General features: G+C 47.3%; 1 protein-coding gene across 5 annotated transcripts in view; it reads left to right on the top strand.

Moving 5' to 3' along the window:
* Window positions 1-20,570, top strand: part of SH3PXD2A (SH3 and PX domains 2A) — a 235,174-nt gene that overhangs the window by 63,231 nt on the left and 151,373 nt on the right. The window contains exon 1 of one of the 5 annotated variants that reach the window (XM_038578697.1): window positions 321-511. The exons of the other annotated variants lie outside the window; for them this stretch is intronic. Within the exon in view, the coding sequence (XP_038434625.1) occupies window positions 416-511 (96 nt within the window). The 5' untranslated portion in view covers window positions 321-415. Of the gene's footprint in view, window positions 1-320; window positions 512-20,570 lie in introns of those variants that run through there. 5 annotated transcript variants of the gene reach the window in all.

The raw sequence follows: 20,570 nt of genomic DNA, 5'->3' as shown, positions 1-20,570 counted from the left end.
CTCCTGGTGGGAGAGGAGTTATTCACCCTCCCCAGGGAGAAGAAGCCCATGAGAAGAGTGGAAGACTTCTCTCAAGCTCCCAGAGAGGTCAGACAGCAGGTCCTTCACAGGATCGGCTGCTTCCTGGAGCTCAACCCATATGTCCTGCCCACCTCCGCCCACCTCTCTTGGGTAATAAACCTCAGCTCTGCCAGAGGCAGCATCTGAGTCAGGCCACACCACCTGCGTGACTGCTTGGAGCTGTACACCCTGTTTTCCCGGCATCAGGTGTCATGTCAGGGTGTGTTCGGGTGGTACATCAGGGAGGCCTGGAGTGTGGTTGCTGCTTGTCACCTCCTGCCTCCTCTGGCCTCAGGCCCAAAGGTCTGACCTAGAAAAATCTCTTCCCCACCGGGCCCCCAGCTACCCACTTTGGATGAGCAACAGGAAAGTTGGCTGGACAGTGAGTGGGGGACAGCGTCCCCCTCCAAACTGGAGAATGAAGGGATGGAAGATCTTTGGTGGTGGCCAGGTGAGTGTTGTGTGAGTGTGTATGTGTGTGTATGCTCTCTGAAGCCTTCAGCTATGACCAGGGCACTCCCTTCCCTCAGGAGAGAACTTCAAGTGAATCCTGGCACCTTTGGAGGAGTACTTAGTACTGGGGACCTCGCAGGAGAAAGTTGGGGTCGTCCTGGGCAGAAAAGCCAGGCCCACAGCCTTGGCCTAAACCTGAGCCACCAGCTGGTGGAAGAATCAGGGCAGGGCAGAAGGTGCAGAATGAGTGAGCAACCCAAAGGGTAGACCACTGCCATCAGGCCCGCACCCCGTGGGCATCCTGGCTGGCTTGTCAAGGCAGCTCCCGGCTCTGGGCCTGGAGATCCTGGCATACTTAAACCCCTTCATCCCATGGTAACAGTTGGTTTTGCTTTTGACTCATGTGAAACTAGACATGTGGGACAGCCAGGGTGAGCTGTGGGAGCTTGAGTTATGGGCTCGAGGGAAGACGAGAAGACTGTTTGTTCTTTACCTCCCTGCCCAGAAAGTGAACTGCCACCAGCTGGGTGACCCAGAGTGCCAGCTGTAGTGACCCCTCATAAACTCCTCACCACCCTGGCTGGACCTTAGCCCCCATGTGATTTTAGGTGCTGTGATTCGTACATCTCAAGGATGTTCCCTCAGACCAGGCTGTTCTAAGAGTTGTTGGAGGATAGACTCTTGTTTCCTTTATATCCTCGATTTAGCTGGAGCCAAGGAAGAAGGGTCTTAGGTTCCTCAGAGACCCCCACAGTGGGGTGAATTCAGGCTCTCCAAAAGAGGTTGTGGGATTCTTGATGCCAAATTCCTGGCTCTCTGAGTGCGGCAGTTTCTTGCTTGATGGAAAGCTTAGGCTTTGTTATCAGACAGACCAACAAGGGTGTGTACATGGGTCCCACCAGCTGGGTGACCCCAAAAAGTTACCTGGCCTCCAACAGCTATGGAATGGCTCTCAGGACAGAAGCAGCCTCAGAGTTGTGAGATTTCTGGGAGATAAGGCCCAGGAAGCCTTCCCCACTGAGCCCAGGGCAGATACAGAGAATTGTCAGGCTGGTAGTCATGCTTGATGTTGCCTGTGGCCCCTCGGGAGGAGGGCAGGGGCTCTGTGGACACCATGTCTGTCCAATTTGGATGAGGGGAACATTTTCCCAGCCATGGAAAGGTCCTGGGCACCCCTAAGCTGAGGTAAATGAATGTTGCAGAACTGGCCAGTCAATGGCCCTAAATGCCAACCAGGGTTTGGCTCCATCTGCTAATTAGGGAGCATTTAGTTGGTGCCCACTAGAACACAGTGGCCAGTTCAGCCACACTGGAGTCTGAACTCAGTGCTGGCAGCAGGGTGGGGAGGAGGCTGGGAATGGGCAGGCACAGTGGTGTCCCTAGGGCTAAATAGACCACATTCAGATATACCCTCAGGGGGAAAAAAAACCAAACAGGAAAAAGGAGGCTGCTGTATGGGCTGGAGTTGAGATGCTTGCAGAGAGGGTGGTTCTGGCATGTGACAAGCAGCCATTCTTCCTACTGAGACAGTGCCGGCTGGTCTCCTGAAGGCATCTCCGATGAAGGCCAGCCTGTCTGGCTCCTCAAGGAGATGGGCTCCACTCTTCATTTTGGAACCTCTCGAGGAGGACCCCCCACCAGTGGGAAAGTGAAGGGAAACTGTGTGTGCCTGTTGTGGTGCTGGGCCATGCCTACTTCTTCCATCCTACAGTGCAGTGGGGCAGGGACCGAGACAGGGGAGACAGGCCAAGACATCTACCAAATGTAGGAGGACTCAAAACTGAGATTCTCTCCATCAGTGTGTATGTTTTTTGGTGCAGCATAGGTTTCTTGGCTATGTAGTCGAGAACCAAGGCAGTGGAGGGTAGAGTTGCAGAGCCACCCTCCCTGCAAGTGGGCGAACCAGGATTTAGACTGGGCAGTCTGGTTTTGGAATCCACATGCTGAATCCCCTCTGTCCATTGTCACGTGTAACTTAGATGTGGCCCCTCTGTAGGCCAGAGCACTGCAGAGCCCCCTTGGGAGCCCTTGGCACCTCAGAGAGGAGACTGGTCCTCTCCCGCCCTTGTCAGGAAGGCTTTTGGCTACAGAGCAGACGGGGTCAGGCTGCCTGCTGGAGGGGTTGCTGCCCTGACCCTGTGCCCAAGCTGGGGAGGAAGGCTTTAGGCTGAGCAGAGAGGGAAAAAAAAAATTGTCAGTTTCTGTGCATTTGCTCATTTCCTTTGTTCTTCTTTTGAGTCTTGGATTCTTCCTGTGGTGTTCTCTCTCCATCTCCCTCTTTTTTTTTTTTTTTTTTAATGGATGTCTTTTTTTTTCTTTTTTTTTAGATTTTATTTTATTTTTTTTAAAGATTTTATTTATTTATTCATGAAAGATACAGAGACAGAGAGAGGCAGAGACACAGGCAGAGGGAGAAGCAGGCTCCATGCAGGGAGCCTGATGTGGGACTTGATCCCGGGACTCCAGAATCATGCCCTGAGCCGAAGGCAAAGGCAGGCGCTAAACCACTGAGCCACCCAGGGATCCCCTACATCTCCCTCTTTTTCTGGTTTCTCTCTTTATCTCTGTCTCTCTGAGGGTTCCTGAGTCTGAGCCTTCCCAAGACTCTTCTCTGGCGGCATTTTCTTTCTCTCACTCTGGTATGTCTTTGTCAGTCAGGGTCTCTCTCCCCCACCACATTGCCGTCACATTCTGAGCAGGATTCTGGGAGAAGGGCAGGGCAGGACAGGACCCTGGTCTGTATAGGGGTCACTGACCTAATAAGCCAGAGGCCTGACAAGTCTGCAACCTTGGAGGTCAAAGCCTGTGGGGGGGAGGGAGGCTGCTTCCCCTTGTCAGGGGAGTATTTGGCCTTGGCCTCATAGTTAACCTTTCCCCAGTCATTCCTTTTGGAATTAGGCAACAGTCTTAGCACCCTGGTGGGAGGCTGCCCTATCTCCACAAGGCACCTCTGATGGCCAGCCTTTGGCTCTTCCCTTCCCAGAAAAGACATGACTGCAGTCCCCCTTCCCTGGGCCGGCTGTGCCTAGGTCCCATTGGCTGTGAGGGTGCTGGCAATGCTCTCAGCCCCCACCCAGGCTGCTCTAGAGAGTGGCGCCCTGGGTCCCCGTGGGTAGAGCTGGGGACATGGCAGACAAGGACCTGAGGCTGGCTCTTCCCCTTCCCTGGCTGAACAGAGGATCCCCTGGGTCTGATCTATCTGTTCCATCACCTAATCCCTCCCCACTCCATGCTACCTGTTCCTCTAAGGCCACACCTGCCCCAAACCTGTCCCTGCTAGAAATAGCTGGGCAGGATAGGGAGCAGCCCTTGTAGGGTCAAGCTGGTCCCCAAAATAGCTCACCAGCTGTAGGTGATCTGGGTAAGGGAGAGCATTGGCATAGGCTTGGGGCAGGGTTCTGCTCTCCTTTGGGCATCTTCTCTCAGAAAGGGGCTGTCCTCTGGTCCGAGTCTCTGTCATCACCTACGGGTGGTTAGAGGATGAGCACCTGTTACGGGCAAGTCACTGGGTTCAGGGTGGGGCTGTCCATGAGCTGACCCATTGGCTGCCCTGCAAGGCATCTCCACTTATAAGTCATGCATATGCTTGCCCCTCCGCAAGTACCAACTCCAGCTCCTACCTAGACCCCTCGCCACATTCTCCTCCCCCCCACATCCCTCTCCTTCCTTCTTCCTCCTCTCTTTTTCCGCCCCACCTCCCCCCCCCCCCCCCCCCCCCCCCCCCCCCCCCCCCGCACTGTCTCTTGGCCCCTCAGCCAAACCCTCCTTATTCCTCAGCTGCATCCATGGCATTCTTACCGGGACTCTCAGTGCTCCAGCTGGGCCCTTCCAGCTGCTTCTCTGCATTGCAGCCAGTCAGCTTTTCTATTCTGTTGTTTATTTTTAGTTACGAAATGGTTTAATCCTACAGAAAATATCAGTGGGCCTACCTGCCAAATCTAACAAATGTTCCAGTTTTGCCACATTTGCCTGATACTTTTTTTTTATTGAGGTATACTTGACCTCAGATAGTTTCTAAAAGAAAGACAGACAGTGGTGCAGATTGAGGAGGTGTCTGGAAATTGCTAGATTCCCTTCCTCTGGCCTTGGGTTCTACTTAAGTGGGTCCAGGAGAAAGGCGGGCTTTAGGTCAACTGAGAAGGTAGTGCGGGCAGGGAGATGAGCATGAGCAAAAGTGTGGAGGCAGGACTGTCTCGGGCACACGTGAAGGTCAGGGAGATTCCTGCTTCTGTGGAGGGAGAATTGGAAAGGGAGGTAGGCCTGCACACAGGCGCCTGACAGTCCTCAAGCAGCCAGCCCCTGCTCTCTTTGCATCTCCTTCTCTTTCTGCACCTGTGCTGGGTGGACAGCTGCCACATTTATGAGGTCTCTGGGAGGAAGGCATCACTTAGGTCAGCAGTGGGCTGCCGTCTAGGCACCAGGGCTGGAGGGCACCGTGCTCTGCCAGGGGACTTTTTCCTCTTGTGTTTCCCAGTTCCCTGGCAGAAGTAGTGCTCTCCCCACAGGAAAGCCTGATTAAGCAGTGCTGGCCCCGGAGCCTGGGAAGCCCGAGGCCCCTCTGATGGCTTGCCTCACCACCTGGGCTGCTTTATCAGGGTCCCCCTGGCAACTGTGCCTGAATTTTCATTTTTGCTTTGGGGATTTTTCTTTTTCCATCTGCACACCACCTTCCCTTCACCTTCCGCAAATGTGAAGGGACGCCAGGAAGCTCTTGTCCTAAAGAGAAGTTCCAAGAAAAGACTCCTGTGGGCTGAAGGGCCAATCTCAGTGACCAAGGAGGAAGCTCTCAGGAGAGAGGATGCAGTGTCAGCCCTTGTGGCCATGAGGCAAAGTCAGGGTACTTGGACTGCCTGGGTCAGCTATTAGGAGTGCCTAAAGTGCGAAAAGGATTCAAACCCAGTTGGGATCACCCAAGACCTGGCCAGTCATGTCCTATATCCAACCCAATAGTAAGTCAATACGTTCCATTTGACCTCCCTCAAAATGCAGCCAGGCTCTGCCTCCTTCCTCTCCATCTCCTGTGTCCCGATGCTGGTCTAGTCCTGTCACCTTTGTCCAGGACACCTGGACAACTGAACTGGCCTCCTCAGGAGTCTCCCCACTCTCACTCCTGTTTTTCTACCAACCAGGGTGATCCTTAAAAACATAAGTCAGGGCAGCCCGGGTGGCTCAGTGGTTTAGTGCCTCCTTCAGCCCAGGGTGTGATCCTGGAGACCAGGGATCGAGTCCCACGTTGGGCTCCCTGCATGGAGCCTGCTTCTCCCTCTGCCTCTGTCTGTTCCCCTCTCTCTCTCTCTGTGTGTGTGTGTATGTCTCTCATGAATAAATAAATAAAATCTTAAAAAAAAACAAATCAGTTCATATCACACCCCTGTTTAGAACCTTCTTGAAGAAAAAAAAAATAGAACCTTCTGGAAGTCTCCCTTTCTTTTGGGAATCAGCTCCCAACTTCTTACCCTGCCCCCAAGCCCTGGGTGGTGGCCTCCTGCCCCTTATCTGCTCTTCTAGATTTGTCTCCTGCATCTTCCTTTGCTGACTCTATCTCACTACTCACCCACTTGCTCCTGGGACACCAAGCACAGTGCTGCCTCAGGGCTTTTCCCTCTTCTTAGAAACTTCCCCCAAATTTTCAAGCAGCTGACTCCTGGGCACTCTAGCTTCAATTCACATGACATCTCCTAGAAAGGCCTTCCTTGACCACTTCCTCAGAGAGCCTGCCAGCCCTGTCACATTGTTACATTTCATTGTCTTCACAACACTTATTACAATCTGTCATGATCTTGTTTGAGTCTTTGTCTACTCACTTTCTATCTCTTCCCCACTAGAGTGTGAGCTCTGGGGGAGCAGGATCTTGCCTGCTCCTTAGCTTGTTTTCCCAGGGCCCAGAACAGTGTCTGACATATAGCAGTGCTCAGGAAATTGTTGTTGAATGAACACCTGAATGCATGGTGAGCTAGTACTGAGTGTAGGGAATGGGGTGCCAGACCTACACCCCCCCTCTTCTAAAGGCAAGTTCTACAATTTAGCTCCAGTTCCTCCTCCTATTTGTCTGTCTTCACGGAGAGGCTGTACTTGCCATGAGGACACCTCTAAAGATTAGCTGGAACCCTTATAGCAAAGAACAGCCAGAGTTTTCCACTGCTAGTATGCGCAAAAACTACTTAGATGCTGTCAAAATGCAGATTCTGATTCAGTAGGTCTCCCTGGGGTTGAATTTTTGCATTTCCACCAAACTCTCAAATGATGATAAGATTAGTCTCAGATCACACCTTGCATCGTGAGGACATAGTGTGTTGGAAGGATACATTTGAGATCCGTCTCTTATTTTTTCTTCCTTTTGTCCAAATGTGATTTTTCCCCTAATTGGTCCCAGGCTTTGTGACTGCATGGGAATTTGGCCTGGTAAATTTGGGATCTGTATGAGGAATGCTGTTCTAGCACTTCCCAGAAACTGGCAAGGGTGGTGTGGACTGCCTCAGAGGTGGTGGGTTCCCATCATTGGAAATGTTCCTGTGAGCAGGGGTGTAGATGCCTGTGTGGGGAGGAGGGCCCTCCCTGCAATACAACTCTGTGTCTCTGTGTGCCTTCTACAAGCCTAGGGAACAAGGATCTCAAGTTGGGGCTCATTCACCTGTGGTGACTTTTACAGGTCATCTGGCAATTCCTCAATCCCCACCCTCGTTAGGCCACCTTTCCTTAGTACTTAGCATTCTAAGTGCTGTATGTGTGATTTTGTGGATAGGTTAGGGGGAAGAACGGTGACGGCTTGGCTTCGGGTATAGTTCAATCATGTAGGGGATGTGATGCTTGACTTGATTGGATCGGTGGTGGGCGAAGGGGCATGTTTTATATTAAGTCTTCCCTCTTTCAATTTGGTTCACTAGACCATGACTGAGCTCCTTGTATTAGTCAGGACAGGCTTATACCGTGTAACAAATCTCAGTGACTCATTATAATAGAGGATTTTTTCCTGCTCATAGATCCAAACTGGTTCATGGAGGGCTGCGCTCCAAGTTGTTATTCCGGGACCCAAACTCTTCCATTTGGGGACTTCACCCACCATCCCCATGGATCTCTGTATCCAGTCAACAGGAGAGGGAGGATTGTAGGGAGATTTTATAGGTTGTCTGGAGGAGGTACATGTCATCCCTGTTCATATTCCACTGGTCAGAATTCAGTCACATGACCGTACCTCCCAGCAAGGGAGGCTGGGAGATGTAGTCTAGTTGTAGTCCAGCTATGAGTCAGATGCTATGATGGACAGTGAGCATATCAAGGCACAGATGTTGTTTACAAGAAATGTACAAGCCTATGAAAGGCAGCATGTGTGTAAACAAATAATTGCACTATAGCGGTAAGTACAGTTCTAAAAATATGACTAAACTACAGAAGCAATGTAGAGGAGAAAGTAAATGAAAGATAAACCTGTGCAAAGGCCTCAGAGATATTGACAGCAAGAGCTCACATGGGGTGTGGAATTCTATGCAAAGGCACACAATAGCATGAATGGGGACCTGCATCTTATATCCAGGGAAGATTGCAGGCAGGCCATGCAGTGTGTGGGGATGTGCAGAGGTAGCAGGACATGTGACTGGAGAGGCAAGTTGGGGCAGACGTCATGAATAGGCTTGTGTTCCTGGGAGGCAGAGAGCCAACAAAGGTTAAGAAGCCAGAGATAAAACCATTGGATGGGAGCAGATGACAGCAGCATTGGAGATGGTGCAACTTAGCACTCTCTTCACTGGAACCCTCAGAGGAGTTTCACATGTTTCTGTCTCTTATGTTGTGAAGTTTCTAATGGAAGAAAATAGTTGCAGGTGTGGGCAGGCCTGCCCAAGTCACCTGGTGTAGAGTGCTCCTGGCCAGAACTCCCTTGGCCTGCCTGGCTTTTGCCAGGTCAGCCTGACAGCCTAAGGTCTTTCTGGGGCTTCCAGTACCTTTGAAGAAGCTTTTAAGCACCCTTCCTGAGTTTTAGGATGGCCCAACCAATGCTGGTGCTGATCAACAGCACTCCCAAGCACAGGAGAGGCAAGCTATTGGGAAGCCAGGGTTCCATATTGACCAGGGCAAGGCCATAGGAAAGAGCTGTACTCTGTCCAGTGACACCAGCCTTCTTCTATAGCCCATTCTTTTGTTTTTTCCCTTTTGCACAAGACTTTATGAGGGTGGAGAAAGATGAGGGTGGGTCTGGAAATAGCCTGACCCATTTTTATTCCAACACAATGGGGGAAGAAGAGTTTGGAGAAGAGGATGGAGGAAGGGAAAGACATTGGATTGTCGATTAGAAGCATCCCACTTGTCTTCTCTCTGAGAGAGTTATGTTAGGGAGCCTGTTGGGGACCAGCTCTGGAATCTCACTGCCTTGAACAGTAGCCTGGGTCTGGGACTGCCAAAGGTCTGCCTTGGTCTCATCTCTGCCAAGAACATGCTGTCTTTTCCCCAAACTTTGGTCAGAATTTGATCCCATGGTGGCTAGGACACTTCGAGGATCACAGTTCTGGGCCACCTAGAGGGATGATCAGGATAAAAAGAATTGACAAACACTGGGGTTGGGTGTGTGGTTCAGCCAGAAAGAAGGTCAGTCAGAAGGTGGAAGTGTGTTCTTTCGCCTTCCTTCTTCACCTTCTTCTCACTCTTTGTCATGGTTGTGGAGGTGGTTATGGAGGAGGGGAGTGTCAGGCAGCTTGGGGCCAGGGGAGGGGCTTAGAAACCTTAGGAGGGTCTCTGATGAGGCCAAGGGATAGATAGAGATCCCACCCCCACCCCAGGAGGAAACAGAGTGACCTCAGCCAGGACCCTGCTGGAAAACACAGACATACACGCACAAACATACACACACCCCAGTGTGGGCAGGCTCTTCTTAGGCTGGCCTCATCCTCTGTGGGGAGGCAGATGTCTTTGGCAGTCTGTCCCCACACAGATGTCTCTTTCACCACTGCTCCATCACATGTATTGGCCAGATTTATCTTTCTAGAATCCCACTTCCACTGGGTTACTCCTGCTCAGCGTCCTCCAGGGCTCCCTCTTGCCTGGAAGAGGAAGTGCAAGCTCTTCCTCTCAGTCTCAGATGACCCCTCCAGCCCCACCCCCTCACACTGCCCAGCACTCCCTGTCCTGGCTGTAGCACCTGGCTCCTCCAGCCATGCACTTTCCTGGGGACCAGAGGAAAAAGGAGTAACAAGCAGCCAGGGGCTGACACACTGTGGGTGTTGGGAGGGGCCGGGGTGAGCTCCAGTTCCGCAGTAGGAAACCACACCTCAGGCTTGAGTCCAGGGGAAGCTCTGCCCCTCCTACCTGAAACCAGGCTCATAGCTGACTGAATCCAGCGTCTCTGACCTCACCCTGGCAGCCCCCAGCTTTCCAGGTGATTAGCTGCCCTACCATCACCCTCTTCCCTCTTGGGCAAGGGGAGCCCAAGTGATCTCACATTGAGACAAAGAACAAGAGCCTTAAGTGAAGCCTGTGAAGTTCTTTCAGCCATTGACCCCATTCATCTAGCACCTACAGTGAGCCGAGCACTGAGTACTGTGCTCATCTGTTATCTCATTGAATCCACATACCACCATAGGTGGCTGTTATCACTCACCTCCAATTTACAGATGGGAGAATTGTGTCGCAGAGGAGTTAAGTAACTTGGCCAAGATCACCTAGCTTGGAAGGAATGATTTGAAATTCTGACTTCAGAGCTCAAGCATTCCATCACTGGCTAAAGTATTAATAATGGTCAAACAGAACTGAGAGAGGTGAGTGCTTCTGAGGGTCTCCACTATGCCTGGCACATGTTAAAGTGCTTTGCAGATATAGTTTCCCTGTTCAACTTTGCTTTGGCCCAAGAGGAGGAGAAAAATGGACTTGACCCTATTTCATAGATGAGTAAACTGAGACTCAGAGAAGTTAAGTAGGAATAATTGTGTTTGGCATTGGGCCACACTTTCTCATGTGTCTTCTCTTTGGATCTTCACAACACCTATGGGACAGGGCAGGTATTTCTACTTAACTGCCGTAGTCACCCACAAGCCTCAGCAGGCTGGAACTGGAACCCTCATCTCTTGACTCCCATCCAGTGCTCTTTTTCCCAAGACTGTGGGTCAGCATTGTGTGTCGGGGGAGGTAGGTGTGTGGGATGATCCCACTGGGTAGTTTCAGGGGGAGACTGAGTAGCCACCAGTTTGGACACCTTCTAGACTTGAAGAGGTTTCCCCGGGATTGTTCTGTCCTGTACATTTTGCTTTCTTCATTCTGCATCCTGCTGCGGGGGTTGGGCTATCAGCCCAGACCCCACCACATTAATGTCAAACATGTCCCAGGCAGCGCCCACGCACCTGATGAGCTGCTGGAAAAGCTGGAGGCCTCCTTCCCAAACCTAGCCCACGCACACCAGCTGGACAGCTCCCCTGGGGCCCCTAGATGTTCATAACCAGGCCTGTCCATCCCCATGCTCTCCCTCTGCCTCCCCAACACTAAGGGCTGTAGCTTTTCCTGGCGCTGGGGACCCAGACTGGTGTCACGAGGAGAGTGAAAATAACAGCTAATGTGTTTGGGTGCCAGACTCTGTGACAAGTGCTTTACACACCTTGTCTCTTCTTGCCTGCTGTGTCAGGCAGGTTCTGTTACTGTCCTCATTTTACAGATGAGGAAACCGATTGGAATCCAAATCTGACTAGCTCTGTGCCATTTGTTATTATTATTCACATTTTCCAAAATGTTGTGTAGGTATCCCCTGTGAATTCAGGAAGATTTGCCGGGGGCGGGGGGGGGGGGCGGCAAACACTTTTGTCTTTCAATTATTATCTATTGTTTCAGTGTGTGTTGGTGTTAGAGGATGAAGTCTTATGTATCCCCCCGAATTCATGTTTTAGTCCTGATCCTCAGGACCTCAAATGCGGCCTTACCTGGAAATAGGTTGCTGCAAATGTCATTAGTTGAGATGAGGTCATACTGAGGTAGGGTAGCCTCTAAATCCAGTGACTCGTGTCCTAGTAAAAAGAAGAAATTTGGACCTAGATATGCACACAAGGAGGATACTGTGTGAAGATGGAGGCAGAGATTGAGCTGATGCTTCTGCAAACCAAGCATTGCCGGCAAACCGTCAGAAACTAGGAGAGAAACATGGACACAGCCTTCAGAAGGAGACAACCCTGCCAACATCTTGATCTCAGACTTCTAGCCTCCAGAACTGAGACAATAAACTTTTGTTGTTGAAGCCACTCCATCTGTGGTATGTTGGTAACAGCAGCCCTAAGCTAACACAGTTAGGATACACGCACGCATGCACGCACGCACGCACATCATACACTGAGGACTTTACAGAAAATATTGCTTTAGAATGTAACTTATGATAGGATGAATAATAACCCCAAATATATCCACATCCTAATCCCAGAACCTGTGAGTGTTGCTTTAAATGGTGAAAGGAACTTTGCAAATGTGCTTAAGGATCTCAAGAAGGGGAGTATATAGGGTCCTTGGGTGGCTCAGTTGGTTGAGCGTCCAACTGTTGGTTTCAGCTCAGATCATGATCTCATGGGTCATGAGATCCAGCCCAACATTGGCTCCATGCTCAGTGAGGAGCCTGAGATTCTCTCCCTCTGGCCCTCATCTCTCTCTCTCTCTCTCTCTCTCTCTCAAATAAATCAATGTTTTTAAAAAAAGAAGGGGAGAATATTTTAGATCACCCAGGTGTAGTGGACCCAGTGTAATCACAGGGGTACTTAGAAGAGGGAGGCAGGAGAGCCAGAGAAAGAGCTGTGACAACAGAGTGTAGTTTGGAGTGATGTGCTTTGAAGACGAAGGAAGGGGCCCCAAGCCAAAGAATGAATATAGGTGGCCTCTAGAAGCTACAAATGTCGAAGAATCAGAATCTCCCTTGGGATCTTGGGATGGAAACCGTGTCGTTGACACCTTGATTTTTAGCCCCTGAAGACCCACTTTGGACCTTCAGACCTCCAGAACACTAAGAAGATAAGTTCATGTTGTTCTAAGCCACTAAATTGTGGTAATCTGTTACAGCAGGGATCAGAAACTAACATCCAACTTAAATAAGTATTCAAGGTTTCCCAGAAAGAAACCCAAAGAAAAGCAATAGATAGATCATAATAGTGGTGGTATGGATCCTGTGTGGCTTGTGCACACATTGGGAAGACCCTGTCTGTGCTGCCCTGCCCCCAAGGGGGAAATACATAAGCTTTGGGAAGCCCAGTGACCTGGGCTTCACTCTTGCCTCAGTCACTCCCTTGCTGTGTGTTGTTGAGCAAGTTACCTAACTTCTCTGTGTACTTGTCTCCTTATCTATGCAACACAGGCCTAATGCTTCCTGCCTTGTGGGTGGTGCATAGTAATTGCTCAATATTTGAATTCCTGTTGATTCTCACAATAAGCCTTGAGAAGCAGACAGGGGAGGATCAATTCACTGGACTTTTTTTGAGCACACAGTTCCTGCTATAGTCCCTGCATGCTTGATCATGGCAGGTTTAGAGGCTGGAGCACTTGTGAACCCCCAAGTCTCTTTATCTTGAGATTTCAGCTCTGGGAGGGCAGGAGTGATTCCAGTGCAGGGTTTGCAGAGTTAGACTCAGAGTGAAGGAATCTTTGCTTAAGAGTGTGTTCCAGTGGCCTTTGTACACACGATGCCGGGCCGGTGCCTTCTTGAGAGGTTACCTTGGAAATTGACATGTGTGGGCTCCCTGAAGAGGCTGATGATTCGGCGCTCCCTTCAGACTGATGGTCTTCAAATACATGTTTATGATGTCTTCAGCATCTGTGGGAAGCTGGCTGGGGAGAGGGAAAGACTCTGGTGGCACCCTCAGCCTCCTCTGTTGTCCCGAGTTGTTCATCTCAGACTCACAGCAAAGCCGAGAAGTCACCAGACTCCGCCACTGTAGACAGCAGTTTGGTGAGTGTTATTTCCTGAGTAGGCATCTGGAGCATCTCACCTGCCATCCCCACCCCCAGAGTCTCCAACTACATGTGGCACCATCCTCGAGCTTGAAAATGACACTCTCTCCATCATGTCACATTTCCAGTGGTACTTGCAGATGCCCTAACTGCCCCATGGGGTGGCACACCAGGCATCTGGCCTTATCCTGCTCTGGTGCCAACTATGTGGTCATCCCCAATTCACTGGAATTAATTATTGGGGGCCTCCACCATGGATCCCTCCACTCTCTCTGACATGGTGGCATTTCCTGGATTCACGAACAAGTCAATTCACTCCAATCTGACTACTTCATCTTGAAATCCTGACACTCCCAATGCCAAGCTTTTGTATTTGCCATTCCTGCTTTTTGAAAGCCTTCCTCCTTCTCCTTTCTGCAAGGCCTAGCTCTACTGTGACCTCTTCTGAGAAGTCTGCTTTGCTCACCCCCCCCCATACTGATCTCATTTGGCCCTAAACTCCCATTTTGTGGCTTTTTTTGACACTCATCTAACACTACTAAATAAATCCCTTGTGTCCATGTGGCTCTCCAAGCGTCCAAACAGACCATACACCATGACTTACCCTCTTTTTGAAACGCATTTATGTAGTTCATGTGACATTACAGATAAAGGCTAGACTGGGAAGGGATTTGAGGTCATGAAGGCTTTCATATTTTCCCCAAAATGGTCAAGGAAGAGTCTTTGACTTGTTAAGGACTTTGGAAGCTGAGTTGAGCCTCCTTTTGAAGTTGGAGTGTGCTCCAGTGTCCTATGTCTTGGCTTCAGCAGGGCGTGGGCCCATCCTCAGCAAACTAATGCATCCACAGGCAGCTCCTTGCCAGGGTGGATGGGTCCTCTCTGCCTCCTAACTCTCTCCCTGGCTGCTGTTTCAGGGACCTGTGAGGAGTTTGTTCCCTGAAGGCTATAGTGGTTTTGATAAGAGAGCCTAGATCCCTCCTGTCTGCCCACCCTCAACCTGACCTTATCCTAGGAACGTTCCAAGCAACTACCATGCTGCCTCATGCCTGCACTGCCCCTTTCTGTTTATAGAACACGTCTGCCACAGCATCTTGTCTGGCCTATCATATCTCTCCCCCGAGTTGCATCAGCTTCCCCACTGCGGAGACGAGGATAAGTGCCTTGCAAAGGATCACTCAGTCAGCTGGTGCAGCTTAGAGTCCAGGCTCCACACTCAAGTGCTCTGCTTAGTAGTCTTTGCATGGCTGCTCCTGGGCTGACAGGGAGAGAATTTCAGTGATTCATCTCTAATTCATCTCCATGCTCTGCCGGTTTTCTGTACCGTAAGCCATGAGATCTTATGGTCTCTCTCTTTTTTATCATGGTAAGATACATATAATATAAAGCTTACCATTTTTGAAATTGTGATAAAATATACACAACGTGAAATTTACCAAATTTACCCTTCTAAATGTACAGTTTATTGGCATTCGTAACATCCACAATGGTGTGCGACCCTTACCACCATCCTTCTTTGGAGCTCTTTCATCCTTCTTTCCTTTAAGGCAGAGTGTTTTATACCTTCTAGGGGTTAATTTCTTTTTCTTTCTTTTTTTTTTAAGACTTTATTTATTTATTTATTTAGTGTGAGCTGAAAGAGGGATGGGAGGGGGAGAGAGAGAATCATGAGCAGACTCTGCTGAGCACAGAGCCTGATGTGATCCCATGATCCTGAGATCATGACCTGAGTCAAAACCAAGAGTCAGACAAAGTTAATCGACTAGCCACCTCGTTAATTTCTTTTTAATAAGGGTGTTAGAAAATTTCAAAGTCCAGAGGTGTGGATTTCTCAAAGATTCTTTTTGATTCTGTGTATAGTTTCATATTGGTTGTGAATACTGATGGTTTTATTTTTTCCTTCTGAGTCTCTCATTTCTTTTTCTTTTGTTAATACCTTGGCAAGGATCTTAGGAAGGATCATTATTAGTACAGTAATGGATAGACATAGTCATAGTGGGCAATATCTTTGTTTTGTCTCAGAGTTTCTTCCCAGGGGATTATTTTGGATAAACATTTTCAGATTAAGAAAATTTACTCCTATTTCTTATCGGCTAAATTTTTTTTTTAAAGATTTTATTTGTTTATATCAGAGAGAGAGGGAGAGAGCACAGGGATGAACAGGGGGAGGAGCAGAGGGAGACACAGACTCCCTGCTGACCAGGGAGCCTGATGTGGGGCCCCATCCTAGGACCCTGGAATCATGACCTGAGCTGAAGGCAGACACCCAACCAACTGAGCTCTCCAGGCACCCCTTATTGGCTAAATTTTAAAAAATACAAAATGGATGTTGAGCTGTATCAAATACTTCATCTGCCTATATGAGAATGTTCATTTAGTTTTTATTCTTTATTTTATGATGTGGTAAATTATGTTAATAGATCTTCTGATTATGTGCCATTCTTACACCTTGATGAATTTTAGTAAGAATGTGACCCTAATGGTGGAATTTCTGAATTCTTTCCTGCTTTCACTGAGTGTATTCATTCAGATCATGGTAGTGGAGAGACCAGGGTTTGAAGCCAGAATACCTGAGTTTGAAAGTTCCACACTTTGCTAGTTTGGGCAAGTTATTTAATCTCTCTGTGTATTGATTTCTTTCTCTGGAAAATAATAATACCTACTTCAAAGAGTTGATATGGGAATTAAATGAGACAAGCCATGTGAAAAGTCTTAGCACAATGCCTAACAGAGTTCTCAATAAATGTTATTTTTACTAGCAAGCATTTATTGAGTACCTACTTTATACCAGGACCGATGCTAGGTGCTGGGAACTCATAGTTAGGGTGATCACACAACCCCATTAACCAGTACAGCCCTAGAAATCCTATTTTACACTTGTTATCCTGACATAATTGTTAGCACTCCCTTTTGCTCTCAAAATTTCCAATTTGGATGATAAATTATTTGGTCACCAACTTATAGATGAAGAGAGCTATGTAATGTGGATATGGAGGACCTGCTGGATTATTCACAACTGAGCTTCCCAAACATGGAACAGAATTATGGTTATAGTCAAGGCAGATGTTCTTTGGGGCCCTGCATATGTCATAAGCCTTTCCCCAATCTTCTTGTTTGTATATTTGCCAACAAGAAATCTGCTACCATCATTACCTTTGTTCCTCTGAATGTAATGTATATTTTTTCTATTGCTGTTTTTAAGATTTCCTCTTTATTACTGATTTTGAGTCATCTGCTTATGATGTGAATTGGTGTGGTTTCTTTGTGTTTCTTGTGTTTGAAGTCAGTTGAGTTTCTTGGATTTTTAAGTCCAAAAGAGAAATCACAAAGGAAAATTTAAAACTTAGGAATGAATTTAATGAAAAATGTGCAAGACCTCTACATTGAAAACTATACTACATCACTGAATAAACTGAAAGAGCTAAATAAATGGAAAGATTTACCATGTTCATGGATTAGAAGTCTCAATATTGTTTTTTTTTTATCATTTATTTATTTATTTTTTTTATTTACTTATGATAGGCACACAGTGAGAGAGAGAGAGAGAGAGAGGCAGAGACACAGGCAGAGGGAGAAGCAGGCTCCATGCACCGGGAGCCTGACGTGGGATTCGATCCCGGGTCTCCAGGATCGCGCCCTGGGCCAAAGGCAGGCGCTAAACCGCTGCGCCACCCAGGGATCCCAGTCTCAATATTGTTAAGTAGCTATTCTCCCTAAGGTGATCTATAGAGTCCATGCAATTCCAATTTTAAAAATTCCAGGAGGGATTTATTTATTTTGTGTTGTAGAAATTAACCAATTTATTCTATAATGTGTTTGAGAGTGCAAAGAAACTAGAATAGCCAGAACATTTTTGAAAAAGAAGTTTGATTTTAAGACTTAACTAAAAACCTATAGTAATCAAGAAAGGATGGTGTTGGTGTCAGGATATATAAATCTGTCAGCTGCTGTCAGAACAGCACCAGAAGTAGTAGCCCCACACATATATGGTTAATTGATATTTGATAGAGGAGTTAATGTAATTCAGTGGGAAAAGGATAGTATTTTCAGTGAGTTTTTCTGGAATGATAAGCTCTCTGTACTCCAAGAATTATAATGTATGAAGTTTGATATTAGATTTCATTTAAACAGAGAATTCTGCTGAACCTTTCCAAAAAGGATTTGCTAATAATTTTTTTTTTAATTTTTATTTATTTATGATAGTCACACAGAGAGAGAAAGAGAGAGAGGGGCAGAGACACAGGCAGAGGGAGAAGCAGGCTCCATGCACCGGGAGCCCGACGTGGGACTCGATCCCGGGTCTCCAGGATCGCGCCCTGGGCCAAAGGCAGGCGCCAAACCGCTGCGCCACCCAGGGATCCCAGATTTGCTAATAATTTTTTAGAGGTGCTGTCCAGTTCCAAATCTATTGTTTTTATATATTCATGTGAAAGTTAAGATTTGTGCCCAATTTTGAGAATCATTAGATGCCAGGAGTGTGATGACCCCTGACCCAGATGGGTAGCCAGCACTAGGCCTGGTGCTTTGGGGTAGAGGAACAGAAAGAAAACATGAAAGCAGATTACTTTTAGAATGGCTGTATGATGAGCTCTGTGGACTCTCTCCCCAGTGAAACAACCAAAAATGGTGAAAATAATTTTTTAAAAATATTTAAGTCTCTGGAAATTGTCCTAAATAGACCATTGAAATGGCAAATGGAGAAGTTCTACTTCTGCTATATGCAGCCCACGACACAAGGCTCCCTTCCTACCCAACTCCCAGTCTAGGGCTACTGTAGTAATTATAACAATCATTGGATTTATAACATATATAAATGTAAGATGTATAACAATAATAGTACAGAAAAAGAGGAAGAGAGAATATAGTTAGATAGGATTAGTGTTTATCTCACTAGAATTAGGTTGGTATAAAACCTAAAGTAGATTCTGATAAGCAAGATATATACTGTAAGCCCTAGGGAACCATGAAGAAATAACTAAAAAAAAAATAGTAAAAAAATCATTAAGGGAATTAAAATGTTATACTAGAAAACAAAAGAACTATAATGGCTATGCTGATATCAGACAAAATGGATTTTAAGACAAAAATGTTACTAAATAAATGGAGGGACATCCCATCTCCATGGATTAGAAGACTTAATATTGCTTAGATACCAACACTTTGCAAATCCATCTGCAGATTCTGCCCATGCATTCCTACCACATCCCAACTGGCTTCTTTGCAGAAATTGACAAGCTGACCCCTAGACTCATATGGAAATTCGAGGGACTGAACATAGGCCAAAATACTTCTGAAAAAGAAAAACAAAGCTAGAGGACTCATATTTCCTGATTTCAAAACTTAATATATCAAGAAAATAACAAGACAAGCCGCAGACTAGGAAAAGATATTTGCAAAACTTTGGTAAATGACTGTTATGCCAAATATACAAAGAATGCTTAAAACCCAACAAACAAGAAGAATGAACAACCTGTGGGATGCCCGGGTGGCTCAATGGTTGAGCATCTGCCTTTGGTCCAGGGCATGATTCCGGGATCCCGGATCGAGTCCCACATTGGGCTCCTTGCAGGGAGCCTGCTTCTCCCTCTGCCTATGTCTCTGCCTCTCTCTCTGTGTCTCTCATGAATAAATAAATAAAATCTTAAAAAAAAAAAAAAAGAACGAACAACCTGGTTAACGGGTAGGCAGAGATCTGAACAGTCACCTCACCAAAGAAGATATATTGATGACAAATAAGCATATGAAAAGGTGCTCAAAACTGTATGTCATTAGGGAATTGCAAATTAAAATAACAATGAGATACTACTACTTACCTATTAGAATAACGGAAATCCAAAAACACTGACAATACCAAATGCTTGTGAGGATGGGCAACAATGGAGAGTCTCATTCATCACTGTTGGAAATGCAGAATGGTACAGCCACTTTGAAGACAGTTGGCTGTGTTATCAAAAGTAAACATCATCGGGCAGCCCAGGTGGCTCAGCGGTTTAGCGCCTGCCTTCAGCCCAGGATATGATCCTGGAGACCTGGGATCGAGTCCCATGTCGGGCTCACTGCATGGAGCCTGCTTCTCCCTCTGCCTGTGTCTCTGCCTCTCTCTCTCTCTCTCATAAATAAATAAAATATTTTTTAAAAAAGTAAACATAATCTCACTACACAGTTCAGCAGTCCTCCTCTTGGTGTTTACCCAAATAAGTTGAAAATTTATGTCCCACACCTGGAGGCTGGCGGCTCAGTCAGTTGAGCATATGATTCTTGGTTTTGGCTCAGGTTATGATCTCATGGGTTGTGGGATGGAGGCTGACATAGGGCTCTGCACTCAGCGGAGAGTCTGCTTGAAGATTCTCTCCCTCTGCTCCCCCATCCCCCGGCTCAAATAAATAAATAAATCTTTTTTTTTTTTAAACAAAACTTATGTCCACACAAAAACCTGCACAAGAATGTTTATAGCAACATTATCCATAATTACAAAAACGTGGAAGCAACAAGATGTCCTTCGGTAGGTGAATAGATAAATAAACCATATAATCCAGACAATGGAATATTATTCAGTACTAAAAATCCAAACAAACTATCAAGCCATGAAAAGACTTGGAAGGACCTTACATCCAGGTGAAAGAAGTGAAAGAAGCCAACCTGAAGGCTTGGCTATATACCATAGGATACCAACTGTATTTCATTCTGGGAAAAGTGAATCTATGGAGACAGTACAAAGATGAGTGGTTTCCAGGGGCTACGGGGAAGGGGATGAATACACAGAGCACAGAGGATTTTTAGGGCAGTGAAACTATTCTATATGATAAATAATAAGGGACACATGCCATGATACATTTGTCCAAACCCATAGACTATACAACATGAGAGTGAACCCTGGGTGAGAGTAATGTACAAATGTAGTTTCATCAGTTGTAACAAATATACCACTCTGGTCTGGGGTTGTTGTTTTTTTTGTTTTTGTTTTTTTTTTTTTAGATTTTTTTATTTATTTATTCATGATAGTCACAGAGAGAGAGAGAGAGAGAGGCAGAGACACAGGCAGAGGGAGAAGCAGGCTCCATGCACCGGGAGCCCGACGTGGGATTCGATCCCGGGTCTCCAGGATCACGCCCCGGGCCAAAGGCAGGCGCCAAACCGCTGCGCCACCCAGGGATCCCTGGTCTGGG

Source organism: Canis lupus, chromosome 28, assembly GCF_011100685.1.
Source record: "Canis lupus familiaris isolate Mischka breed German Shepherd chromosome 28, alternate assembly UU_Cfam_GSD_1.0, whole genome shotgun sequence".
In the NCBI taxonomy this organism is placed as follows: domain Eukaryota; kingdom Metazoa; phylum Chordata; class Mammalia; order Carnivora; family Canidae; genus Canis; species Canis lupus.
The sequence above is the reverse complement of the archived record's forward strand: the minus strand, read 5'-3'. Positions and strand labels throughout refer to the sequence as shown.